The 14,113-nt window shown below is 47.7% G+C and overlaps 1 protein-coding gene across 1 annotated transcript; it reads right to left on the minus strand.

Annotated features, from left to right (window-relative positions):
• Nucleotides 1-10,037: 10,037 nt before the first annotated feature.
• Nucleotides 10,038-11,064, minus strand: ONS95_002668 (uncharacterized protein; the record flags this gene model as incomplete). The annotated part of the gene is made up of 3 exons (XM_058495937.1): nt 10,038-10,664; nt 10,719-10,921; nt 10,971-11,064. The coding sequence occupies 3 exons, from the start codon at nt 11,062-11,064 to the stop codon at nt 10,038-10,040; spliced, it is 924 nt and encodes a 307-aa protein (XP_058354666.1).
• Between the last annotated feature and the right edge of the window lie 3,049 nt (nt 11,065-14,113).

Below are 14,113 nucleotides of genomic sequence, written 5' to 3' on the forward strand. Positions count from 1 at the left end.
GACGTGCTCCCAAACGAGGGAAGGAACACGATCGAGGATATGTATTAGATATTAAATTGTATCGAGTGTTGAAGAACTGTAAGCCACAGTCGATGGGCGGTGGTGATCGAAAACGAGTGTCGATGGTGAAGTTTTGTGGGAGGGAGGATAGGCTTGGAGGAGAAGCGGGAGGTAGGTAGAGGAGAGGGCGCAGTGACGAACAGGGTGTATTGTGTGGGAGCAGCGCAGTGGCTAGAGCTTGCCGATGGGGGTCGAGACGATAGGAGTGGAGTGGAGTGGAGTGGGTTTTCGTTTGGCGGTAGGGGCTCTACTGCGTATTGTAAGGTCGTGGGAATCCACCTTGAACACGGGCCGTCGATCTTCAGCTTAGAGGATGGAGGCCGATAGGAGACCCAGAAGAACAGGGCAGAGGCTCCGAACTCTATTCGATTCCGAATGGTGCGTTGAGGCTGAGAAGCTAGCAGACGTCGGAGAGAAGTCGATCGATAGTGACTGTCCGGATGATGGAATGATCGGAAGACGAGGTTTCTCGTTCAATAGAGTTGGGACGATAATAGAGGTGAATTCTCAGGGTGACTACAATATTGGCTCATCTGGAATCTGTGGCAGAGAAGAGCTTGGTCAGTGAAAGTTCTTGGTGCCCTCTACGCAGTACTGCTCTGCACCACGGGTTGGAAATGGAATGGCTTGTCCAGAGCGCTAACAGACGAATTCTCTCACGCACCAAGAAGAGACAAGGCGCCGGATTACCAAAACGAATATTGGACGGATTGTTGCTTGGGACGGTAAGGCCAAATTGAGCGGACAGATAGCGCGGAGCGGTTGGGAATAGTGTTGTCCTACGCGTGCGGAACTGAGCCCAGACTAGCTGTTCTTACTGTAAAGAGCAAGGCAAGAAGCATGCAGGTTGAGACGCCAGAGAAGAGGGAGGAGCAGTTGCGCAGGACAGGAGGGATCAGATCATCGGAATAATAATAGAGACAGGGACAGAACAGCAGAGGGAGGAAGTCTGAGTTTGAGTTTGAGTCTGACTACTACTGTACTGAGTCTGTGTTCACTGCAAGGCAGGGGTTGAGGGTGTCATCGAGGAAAGGAAAACGGACGTTGACGATGTTCGGATAGGAAGAGTCGGCCCAGAGGACCCTTGTCGGCGTAGGATCGGGTATCCCTGTGCTGCCGAGCCCTGAGGCGCATGCTGCCCCTGACTGCCAAACTCAATATGGCGCTACTGCCGAACTACGCCCGAAAGAGGCAGTTCGCTACCACGAGCCTTAGCCTTGGACGCCGCGGCCGGGCTACCCAGAGATAGGGGTACGGCAGAGGGCATGTTAGATGTATTCTTCCATGCCCCAGACCTGCACACGCTCTTGGGACGTGGGGATTTAAAATTGGAACGAGAAATGGCATCACTAACATCCCGGCCCGGTTCGCTCGGCCTCACACTATTGATATTACCGTACTGCGATAAGGGGAGAGAGGAACGAGGAGCGAAGGGAAGGGAAGGGAAGGGCAGATCACCATGCCAAAACTATCGGCTTTGGAGCACTCCGTGTCTGGAAGAGACCGAAATGTTACGCTGTGGATCATCCATGATCAGAATCATGGTTTATCATCCAGGTTGATCCATCGCGAGAATCATTTCTTTGTCTGACTGGTACGTCAGAAGCTTCTTCGCAGCGGCTCAGGCCAAGCTTCTGACAACGGTGGGCACTAAGTACTACACAGCAGTGCTGGAGGCGCTGAGGACGCCTGACTTTGGGTTCACTAATTTCAGAAGACACTGATATCCACAGTTCGGCCAGAGTCCATGACGGGTACCCAACAGCATTTTCAAATTCATTGTCGTCATTTTGATAGAATTCTGCCTCGTCTTTTTCTCAGCACACTCTAGCATTACGAGATCATTATGTACTTCCTACAGTAGTTCTCTGCAGGTAATAAGCCCATCGAATTTTCCCTTTTATCCAAGGCCATCGTTCTCCTCTAGTCAAGATTCAAAATCCCACCAGTCAATTCCAAGACTTCGTACTGCAGCTTCCAGCATTTCCAAGATTCTGCAGGTTCAGGACATAGCTTCATGTAGCCCGTCCCAACAACTGCAACCTGCTTTTCTACGGCGGAGGCTTTCGGAACCCAGCTCTGATCCTTCGCTTGGAAATGCGGAAGGAAACCCCCCTCTGGTGGTTGTTATCTCCAAGGAATATTTCTCGCCTCATTGAATCTGTTCTCCACTTCTCTTACCATGGAAATGGCACTTGGCCTTGATAATATCTACAGGGCTGAAGGCCCGACTTTTCCTCCTTTCTCTCTGCAGCTTTCATGGAGAGCGGGGCATCAGACCCATTCCCGTACAGTATTATTCTCTTATCTGAAATTCAGCTTCATAAACGAAACCGACTTCTCACTCGAGTCCTCGACCTATCTTGAACACCTTTTCCCATCCCAGTCCTTGCATCAAGCCAGCTCACAGAGCCCTATGTAAGACCTCGTATTCCCAGCCTCCCCCCCAGTCACGTCAAAGAGACAGGAGAACTTAAAACACTTCCCTTCCAATCATCAGCACGTTCTCGCAAAGATACCTGGTTGTACTATTTTCCCGTTTATATCTGAAGTTTTGACCCCTCCCAAGCACCAAACTCACCCCACCCCACCTTGAAGCACATGTCAGACGGACGGAAGGCTCCCCGACCGCACTGGCAAAACACAACCACTGCCTTCCATCCTGTCCCTGAACCAAGCAACTTTCATCCCGCCTCAAACGCAAGACTGACCTCAAGGTGCTTAAGTTCAAGACGACGAGCAAGTCAAGTCGTCTCCTCAACCAATCCTCTAACCGACATCTATTTTTACCCCCTCCACTCACATCTTTGTGAGATGTCGCCACACCGTTAGTCCCGCGCGCCACAGACTTCAACACGCAATAGATAGGCTCTCAACCAATCACTTCTCTCACAAACTGAGAAGTCGATATGCAATATGCAACACCAGCAGTAGAAACCAAGTTGTGAGGCCAGTCAGGCCAGTCAGTATCTGTGGCTTACTACTGCTGTACTTACCAGTACTAGGTAAGTACTGCACTGCAAAAAGATCAGTAGGAGCTGAAGTCCACGAGATCTTGGAATGTCACAGCAGGACTGCATCTACACCAACCTCACCGCCAAGGTACTCTGCAAAACACGAGGTATTCAGACAAACCAAAACCGCTACAAATCGCCCACTCGCTGCAGACACTCTCGATGCATTGCCACATCATTGGCAAATACTTTACAGACTTCCCACAAACATGCAGACCAAAATCGTGAAACCACCCCCTCCATCCCAACCCATCCCATCCCATGCCACACCGAACCTAACTAAACCTTGTGTTTGTTCATGTTTCCGCCCTTCCTCTCATCCCAGCTTGTTTTTATCCGTTCTATGGGATATGTGCTGTCCTGTCTATCGTTTCTCGATCCCGCAAGAACACCACCTCACCGCAACCACCCTCTCGTGTGCGCCTATCTTGCATAAGGTTATAGCAAAGAAGCAAGTGGGTGGGTGGCTCACGCTCGCGCTGGAGAGTCTATCTACAAACAAGCACAAGCACAAACACAAACCAAATCATCCACTCAGATCCCCAAGGCATTGGATTGAGGCATCGTAGATATCTGCAAGTCCCGCATATCTTCTCTATTACGGAGTATACTTTTTAATTTCTATATCTTCTTGCATTTTAAAGTCTTGTTCTTGTTAGCCTATTCTACATTAATCTACCCTCTAATCCTTTATCCTTACCTTCCCTCCAGAACAATACACATCTCTCTCTCTCCAGCATCGCAGGATTTCATCCCTCCTTGGATCTTCTCTACCACATCTCCAGCTCCTCCCTGGTGTGTACTGTACTTCAAGATGTTGGGTCTCTCATGTACTATGAATTTACAGTTCCTGGGTGTTGGGTGTGGTGCTGATCTGATCGCTTGATCTGCATGCATGTGTGCGGCGTCGTTACCACCTCGTCCACACGCACTTTCTATCGGCAGTACAGTACGAGTTTGGAAGGTAACTAACTAACTTCTTTACCTCACCACTGTACGAATTGGTGGGTAGATGGGTCGGATAGTATGTTTGCTTGCTTGCTGCATGCATGCATGCAGATATCCACATCCACACCCCAATTCAGCAGCCCACCATCTTACTTACTACCCACCTACTCTATATAAACAGTGCAGTGCAGTGCGTTGCAGTACAGTCACGAGATCTCCTTCCCCTCCTTCCCCCCCAAACCAACCGAAGCGAACCCCTCCATTTTTTTTGCTTCCTCAAGTTGGAAGCCCGTTCTTGTTCCATGCATATACCCGGGATATTGCAGTTGCGCCATGGAGAGCACAGCAGATCTTGGGTCTTGGGAGATGCAGGGCTGTTGACTGTTGGCTGTTGGCTGCTATAGATTGAGAGCAGAATGCGGGGTTGTTGGGTTGGAATGGGGATGGGAGGGGAGGGAGGGGTGGATGTTGGTGTTGGGAATTGGGAATTGAGAGTTGAGAGTTCGGGATTTTGGGGATGATGGCGGAGAGGGGTGTGTGTGTCTAGGATGGGAAACGAAACAAAATTCTTTTTTGGAGAAACTTTTGATTGAGAGATTCTTCTTTTTCTCTTTTTTTTTGGTGATCAACTGGTTGATTGATTGATTGATATCTAGAAAGTACCTAGGTAGATGTCAAATGTCAGTCGTCTCCCTCGCCTTCTGAGTTTGGGATGGGTGGTGTGATTAGAGATTGATGAGCAAGGCTGAAGAGGCTCGGTTACTAATATTAATATATGGGATTTGAGTCTTTCCAGTCACTCATCTACCTCCATGACTCTGTTTCTTGATTGTTTACGTCGTTCCTCGCCTAGAGTTGTGAGAGGACATCAGTCCAAGTCGTGTCAACAAAATGGAGAAGAGAGCTTCCGTATCTCATTCCATGTCATCAAATGTATTTTCACGTCTTTCATTCACTGTTTTAGCTATAGTGAAACCAAACTGGAAATTCGTTCAGCGCTAAATCAGTGAATATTCCAGTTCTTCCAATTCAAGCTCCAACCACACCCTCCTTGCTGAATCCTCCGTAACACTTCTCACAGCCATGACATATAAATACCCCAAATGCCTGATGTAAGATCCACAGAAATCATCCTGCAATTGATGTGCTCGCCCACAGGGCGCGGTGGTCGACATGCTTTCAACTGTCCCTTCCTTAGCTTTGGTAACAAATTCTGTTTCTTTTATCCAGATCAGAAAATCTTCACATGACCCAACGTAATCGCCTAGATCAAATATTTGATAGATAGATACCCCAATTGATCGCCATAAAATACGTTCGTTCTTGTTTTGCTCCCATCGATTCTGTCATTGTCATCTTTCATGCTGTCGTCAATCTGTATCTCGCTTGTGGTGGTTTGTTTACTTGACGTCGAAGCGAGGTTACTGAGTTGGAATTGGAATCGGAATTGTATACCAGTTGAAATGTATGGAAGAACATTTCAGTGAGGAATGATGTCTAGCTCGTTACTCGCTGCTCGGATTGTTTCGCTCTCGATAAGTCGTTTCCATAACTCTGGTCAAGATGTGGTTGTCTACGAACGTACGGAGGTACTCTTTATACCGGTCTGGGTCAAGAAGTCTTGGGTGTTGAACTCAATTTTGTTCACGTGTAGGACTCAATGAATTACGGAGCTGGCATATCTTTGTGAATGCTGGAAATGAAGAAGAGGTGAATGTCGCTCGCTCCTTCCTTCGACGTGTCATGTCCAAAATTTCGACTTCTTGAACCACTCGTCTCGGCCTAAATCTCCCAGTTACATGAACAGTGCAGAAATAAGAAAGCACCCTTGCAGTCGCACTACCCCATAGCTGCCGGCAACCAGAAGCTTCAGAAAGTGTAAATATAGACGCGAGCACTCGATCCAGCGCTGGCTGAAACCTGGATTCGGTTCTGTTCGCACCGTCGCTCGTGAGCAAATCCTCGTTTTCTTGCAATCCAACAAGATGAGAGCAGGTAAAGGATAAATGATGATGAGAATTGGGCTGCAAGCCTGCAACAGTTGCCAGTTTTCAAACTAGTGTGCTGATTGAAAATTCAGATCAAAGCAGGGGCAAACAATGGTGACTGCATGAGTCAATTCTAGAGGTTTTCGAGCGGATATATAAGACAGTCCATGTTCCAGTATAATAGAAAGCAACCACTACATCACTTGTAAAAGCCGAGAGGTATCAATGTGCAGCTTTGAACTTTCGACACTTTCTTGATTTCCTCAAGAGGCGCATGTTCACAGTATTGCGAATTGATTTCTCCATCTCTCTGGTTTGAATTCCTATAATAAGATTACACCTGGCGCCAAAAGAAGGATGGAAGGTATTGTTGTCATTTTGACGTATGTTGCCATCCTCTCATTCGCTGTCCATTCATCGTCAAACTCCGGCTGAGCCTTTGAGATGTCTGCCTGGGTGAATCCTGTATCTTCTTAAGCTGGCTTGAGCATTTTCGATATGGTGGTATAGAAGATAGATCGTACGCAAAATCAAAGGCTCTTAGGATGGAAGCGACACGAGTATAAGGCAGAACAGACAGTGTGGTATGGTGCAAGAGAACCAAAAGACTTAAGTCTTGTTCTTGAAGGTCGGGTATGGATTTATGTAATAGCTAATTATTGCTTGGAGAAGCAGAACCTCTGAAGGAGCTAATGGAAATGCTGAACTCGCTTGATGTGGCTTGGAGTGAATGGCTTTATAGGTAGCTTTTCAAATGCTAGTCCTGCTTTGGTGAGGCCTATTGGGTATTCGCTCGTCGATATGTCTTAGCTCTGTCGTCAGATTCGTCCCATCATGCTTTGTGAATGGAATGTAAAGTCATGAAGATCTACTTCAAGTAGTATTAAAACTCTTTGTAGCCAAAAATAGGTTGAAAATACTTTTTGGTCCTTCTACCTACCACAAGTTCAAATTCATCCCGTTACGTCTCCTATCCGAATGAGGGGATGGCTTCACAATGATGTTCCAACAGGACCAGAAGAAATGCCCTGGACATCATTTTCCCTTGCTCGAATTGCTTACAATGCTGCCTGCTGTCAGTTTGAAAAACTTTCTTCTCCTTCTTCTCGCTGCCGTGTCAACTTCACTGTCACTTCTCTGTCCTGTCCTTGTGATTCCAAGGCTAGCCCTCATATCCCCGGCTCCAAGCTCCTTCATTTCCATGTCAGACACTTATCTTATACTTCGGCACTATGTCTCAGATTGTCTTTATAGTACCGCATCTTTTTAACTTTCTCTAAATCTTCTTGCCTGTACCTCAGCTTACTTCCCGCCATGCAACCCATTTGGGTACATGTGAGTTTCCCTGCTTTCAGAATGAGCAGAACGAAAGGCTTGCCTTATATCATATTATTTGGAAAAGAAAATCTACGGAGTCTGAACATTTCTCTCACTTCGGATTTCAATGTCAGTGATTGGGAGAGATGGGTATTCACTCTAGCCCTCAATTATCAATGTGTTTTCTACATAGGTAGCATGTTGAGACTGCTGCATTCTTATTGTACTGAAAATATTCCCTTTAAATTGCACAAGCATTACGTCTTGGCCTCACAAGGTCGTTCTTTGCTGAAGCTCGCCACAATGCCATGCTTTACCAGGTCGCATGGGGGTGCATCTTGAGAGTTTGGCAATAACAAAGTGTTGAGGCATTCTAAACTGATTTACAGGATGTTGCTAAACACAGATACTGAATCTTTTGGTTTTGTTGTTCTGTATGCTCGAAATCGTGCTACGTGAGTGTTATCAGTATCGCTGCTGTTGTCGTCGTCAAGTGTTGTCGCTGTTGTTGTGCAGACGAGGTCTCAGAGATCCACCTCCCAAAGCCTCAATCATTGCCGATAATGAAAGTATCACACACACGTACTGCTATTGTGGTAAATTTCTTAGATCGGAACTGCTAGCTACGCATGAGGTCTGAGTTTCGTTGAGACTTGAGATCAATGATCTCAGAACGTGGCGCCAGATTGTGTTTATATTACCTGTGCCTGAGCTAGCAGATTCATCTGGCTATCTGTAACTTAATTCTCCATTGGGTTGGTAAGTGAATTCAACTAAAGCCTTATTTCCTTTACGAAAAATTGTGTGGCACCACTTGTCAATTGACATGGTGCACCGATGAGGCGGTCCAATTTCTAACTGACTCCAAAGATCTCATCTTCTACTCCCGAGCGATCCCTCAACAATGTAGTACTTATAAGGAGCTTATGAGTAAGAAGTCATCCGAATATTTTTGAGAACCTCTAAATCGCATTGTCTAACGCCCTGGGGTATTTGCATTTCGACTTCATCATTTTCGCTCTAGGAATCTGATCGGCACTTTCCTCATCCGGCACCTCCGAACGCCAGATTAAATTTTTCTCACTATTAGAGAAGACTGTTAATAGATGAATGGAATTCCAAGAAGTTCCTTGTTTCTTTTCCAAGTCCTTGCCCTCATTCATATGAAGATCAGTGAACAGGGGGCGGGGTAATCAGAGCGGGGTTAAGCGAGGGGCAGTGTTGATTTCAAGTTGGTGGCCGAAAACTACTCACCATTGAGAATCAGGCCATCTTACGAGCTAGTATAAATACAGATATCTTGAAGGAGTACCAGAGGCAGCAATTGGATTAGTAACGGAGGAGATGATACGTTGCTCCCATCAATATTGTGAAGTGGTCTGCTTACCAAAGAGAGGCGACGCGGCTTCGAAATGGACTGAGTCTTCAACGTTGCTATTTCGACACGGACTTCAGAGCCATATTATCACTCGTGCTTGTAATGAATATATTGTGACGCTTTCAATTGGCAACGATCGACGTTTTGACAGCCATACAAATGATATTCCCTGTCGCTGTCATTTCCCTCACCTACAGGTTTCATCCGCATCGACTGAGTGTGCAGGAGACAGAAAAGCGCGATTATCTGCAAAAGATGCCTAAGTCCTTCTTAAGTGATGTTAGCTTCAGGGAACTATTCTGAAGATCTGAATCTTTAATCAAGGCATATATGCTCTCTTCATCTCAAGCAGAGTGGTGAAGTACTGATTGTCTCATCCGTTGAGGTTTGATTTATAAAGAAGCGTGCTGTAGAGTGACTGTACTGGTCATCAGTGAATAGCTGCTGCGCTGTATAGCTATTGGAAAATGTGAAAGCGCTCGGCGTGCAATGGTGAAGAAGTATATAATGTGCCAAGACTCGGGAAGTAAATGGTCAACTAACAGCCACAAGACGCATCATCACCAGTTACATGGAAGCTCAGGAAGGGAAAACAGGAGCACACTATGTCAGTCTGTGTTGAGTGGAGGGAAATTATAGTTACCGAACCCAGGCACTAAAAAGACGAGTGGGAGACTCGTCGAGTGTGTGGAACTTGAGAGTTGTACAAGAGCACTTGTGAGCGGGAGCGACAGCAGATGAAACGACAATGAGCTAGAAATTGACAATAACTTCAAGGGATATGTACGCACTTTCCTCCGCATGACTCTTGCAGAAGCTAGAGAATAGAGCTCGCAACATGACCACGGCAATTTTTAACCTCATTTTTTGTATGCTATTGGAGGACGCATTGGTAGCTGCTCAGCGTTGAGTGCCGCCCGGCGGTGAGGTACGTAGTTATCGTTGCTGCCATATTGTCTGGTAAGCCGTTCAAATCTTTTACTAGCATTAAACACACTCCCAGAGAACCGAGGGGAGGAGCACTAAGATGAGTACGCTGCAATGGTCTAAAACACTTTTGAATAGAAGGAGTGTCACGATGCCTAGACTGTGGAGAAGCTGTGTCTGTTTTGATGATTTCATATAGACATTATTTCCATTATTTTTGCTCAACGGAACAATTGTTCCGATGGACTTATTGCTTATTAGGAAATATGTACAGGAACAGAAGTCGCGTATCTTTTGATCTCATCACAACAACAAACCAACATTCTCCACCCTACCAACCACCCCAATATCCACAATCACCCCGCGCATACCCGACTTCCTCCCTTCGCATGTAGCAGAAGAAATTTATGCGGTGCTTGGGTATGGGTTGGTGATCTCGACGATCGCTGGTCCAGCGGCAACAGTGTCATCAGTGACACGGTCCTTGCATCCAGTGAGGACGACGTAGCTCTGTCCGTTGACACCCTTGGGCACAACAACTTTGAAGCCACCCTTGATAGGTGTAACATCGGCGTAGATGGGTCCAGTGACGCTGACAAACGCAGCGTAGATTGGAGACGCTCCATCCTTTGGTGCCAAAACGTAGCCGGGAGTCAAGAGCTCGATGGTGTCACCGGACTTGATGGGACCGGTGGTGCCGAGTGCGACAGTTGGGAAAGCCTTGAGGGGGAGCTGAGGCTTGCCGGCGTTGGATGGGGGGCAGGAGACGATGAAGCCTGCTGCGAGGGTGTAGACTTCGTCGAAGGTCAAGGGGGCGTCGAATGGTTGAGGAAAGGGGGATTGCTTGATGGATGAGCGAATGTAGGCGTTGTGGCGGGCTTCGACTGTGAGGATCGAACCGGCCGCAGTGAGGTAGTCCTTGTTCATGATGGAGGCTGCAGCACCGAGGTAGGCAGAAACTCCAACGCCCTCGAGAACGGAGGCAAGAGCAACGAAGCTTGCTGGGTCGGTGCTGGGAAATGAGTAGGTGCACTGTGGGTTCTGTCAGAGCGATCCTTGGTAAAAGAGGTTGGGGTGTTGGCTCACCTCTGCAACGGCAGCATCACCAAGAGCGGTGGTCAAGAAAGAAACGTGAGTGGTCTCATCGTAGGAGATCTCCTTGAGGTTGGCATAGAAGGTGGCGTCGAATCCAGCTTTGGCAAAGTCCGCAGCAGTGTAGTTGGCAAGACCTTCACGGTAGAACTTGTCCTCGAGATGCTCAAGAGTAAGAGCATAGTTCAGGATGCCAACTGTAGCTTTGGTCAGCGAGGAACGCTTTGGAAGAGAGGGGAGACGAACCATCGGTGACAGCGGCCTGGGCTTGACGTTGAGTGATGACTGGGCCGGCAGAAGCAACTGCTGCGAGAGCAGCGATGGAGAATGCGTACTTCATGATGACAGAGAGCTGGAGGTATCAAATAACGAGTGACTTGGTGAGTGGCTGTAAAGACTGATGGAAACGACTGAAGTGTGTGATGCTTGACACGGCAAAGAGGGGATTGGGGGAATCAGGGAGACCTGTTCTTTTGACATCGTCGTAAATGACATTCTCGCTTGACAGTGGTCTCTCTCGACAAAAGCCCATCCTGAATACGGCAAAGTAAAGATGCTCAAAAGAGATTGCTCTGAAGCCATTTTGGCTTGAGAATGCAAAGACTCATAGCAACATGTACTCGGCTTGTGGGCCAACCGACGAAAGCTTCCCCAGATCGCCAGTCTAGGCTGTCTAGATCGAAGCCGTAAGACAAGCTTGATCTATGGCAAATGAAGATTGGCACTTGCGCAAGAGTGACTTTGTTTTGAGGATTCGACCAGTGAAAGACGACAGGGAAATGAACATAAACTCAAGCTTGACCTTAAGCTTAATGATAGCGTCGAGCTAGAAAGTCGATCGGGCTGCATTGGGAAAAGCGTCAGGAACAGCGGAATTTAGATTGAAGCTTAGAAACCTGGTGGAATTGGAAGTTGGAAGTGTGGAATGCGAGTCAGAAAGATAAGATTGCGGTGTGGCTTCCTAAATTCTCGCTACCCCTTTTAGCATGATCACGGCGCCGAGATATGTTTCGGTAGTCGTTTGGGAGCAACGATATGAACGTCTTGATTCCTACCAGAGATTCGATTGCCTTCGATGTACTAACTGCTTGAGATACCTCGGGGATATCTTGCCTTTCCTGCCTCGTCGGATCTGCTTTCCAGCTTTGTCATACAAAGGCGGGAATCCTACCTACCTCCATAGGTGGGCACGACTCCATGTCTCCAGTACTGTGTTTCGATTTCCATTTCATGCGTTGCATCCTTCTTTGGGATATCGACCTCGACCTCGACCTCATACGACAGAAAGCTCCCGGACCAGTGCCAAAGCGATTCCCAGTCTCGGTGGCACCAAGCAGGGAGCATTCATGGACTGTATGGCCGGTTCGGTTCCTCTAATCTCAAGGTTCTATGTGCTATCAAGCAAGCGTATAGGATAGATTGTCGGTTTCACAAGACCGATCAGCTTGTCTGCTCAAGGACGACACCGACCGTGATTCCGTTCATGGAAGCTGACAACCAGCCATGCGCTCACTACTAGCTCATACCCGTCGGAACCATCTGGAGCCCTAGAAACCCGATGTCTTAGGTGGTATCCTCACCCTCTGTCTTCCTCCGTCTCCATTTCCTCATCAGTACTCAGAGCACTCGGATGCCAGAACTCTATTGGCCTCACCAAACGAGTCGTGGGATATTGCGAGCTGGAATGTCATGGTCATGGATTGAGGCATCACCAACAATTGCAGGTCCAAGTGGCGTTTTGAAAGGCGTTGATATCGATCCCATTGAATGCGACACATTCAGCAGTCACTGCTGCTGTTGCCTTGAGACCCTGAAGCCGGGGTGATCAGGAATACACCGTTTTCATTGTGGCAACATTGTGGCAATGAGTTGGCGATGAAGCTTCGAGTGGAGGAAGTCTTGCGACTTCGCCAGTCAACTCTCCCCGTTCGTCAGGATGGCACTATTTTCGGATGAAGAAAGGATAGACAAGAGACTGTTGGAGACGAGGGAGGTAATACAGTGGACAGTATTGCGGCTGAGAGCCAGAGGTGGGGTGGCGCGCTTGGTGGGCCTTCTAGAAGGTCGATGCTGACCTGAGATGACATGACAGCGCCCACAGGCAACATCCACAGTCTGCTGAGGAATTAAATTTCTCCTCAACACAACAACCCAGGGTGAGGCTGGAGAGTAGCTGTCGATCCAGCACGTAAGTTCCCTATCTTGTAATTCTGTGCTCCAGTCCAGGCTCACACTTCTTCACGTAGGTAGCTGGGCTCATCAAGATTTGGAGAAGTTGCTGCTGCAATGTTCTGTCGTATCCCGTGCCGCATGCGCGGGCGCAAATCTGCCCCCGTCGGTCGTGGATTTAATGTCGCCGAATTACGAATGGAAATATATCATTGCTTCCCGGAAACACAACATACAATATCAGGTTGATTCTATGATCATCTGACGGAAAATACGCCTTCTCAGTGCGTTGTTGGCCTGCTTTAAGCGGCCGCACTCTTCAAATAGCATCGCTTTCGCGTTTTAATTTTTTGCTTCCCTTTCTTGCGCTGCTCTTGATATCATGCACAATATCGTGGCCAGTGGCATTCAGTTTGACATGATTGGGGAAGAATTGCGCCTTGAGCCCCACAATGAACCTACCTACTCTTTGCAGTATAAACCGACGAGGTGGAAACCTCGGATGCTTCCATTTAATTGACCTATGGGAGCGAAGTCGTCGTAAATAGGGCTGGATAATGTGTGGCTGTTGTTCATAAGCACTTGGGGTTGTTGCCACAGACATCCCCCCGTGAACGCATGGGACCTCAATTCTGGGACAAGATGCTCCCAGAAATCCTCGGAATTGAAGATTGGTACTTCAATTAGTGCAATGTCCTGCCGTATCACATTTTTATTGGCTTGCTTCAGACAGCCACGATCGACAAGGAAAAATAGATTTTCGAATCGAGGCACTGGTTTCCTGAGCCTCAAAGGACTTTCCTCCGAGGCTAAGATACAAGGCTCCTCTTTGAGCTTTCCTATAGAAAGCCTTGTCCAGTGACTGTCTAAGTTCTAGGAATAGGAGACGTTCTGTACGTATGCTGCTCCCACTGTATTTCTGGTTTTCATGATCCTTGGCAGGTTTAAAGCCACTTCTCACGCCTATAAATGGATGTCAGCACCAGGCAAGTTAGGGTTCACTGGACTTTCCAAACAGAGAGCACTCTTCACCAGTAACAAGCCAGAAGTCCAGATTGTCAAGAGGATCCCACACGCGCATTATGCGTCGCAAAAATTATCTGTTATCCTCTGATTTCCGTGTGCATTACTTGCCTGGTCTGTTGTCTGCGACGCCGCATGGCTAAGCCGCCAAGGGAGCATTTCAAGTCTGACCAATAGCAATCCAGAGCTGAGTACGG

This window comes from Cadophora gregata (genome assembly GCF_030347475.1).
Source record: "Cadophora gregata isolate MNR1 chromosome Unknown scaffold_11, whole genome shotgun sequence".
NCBI lineage: Eukaryota > Fungi > Ascomycota > Leotiomycetes > Helotiales > Ploettnerulaceae > Cadophora > Cadophora gregata.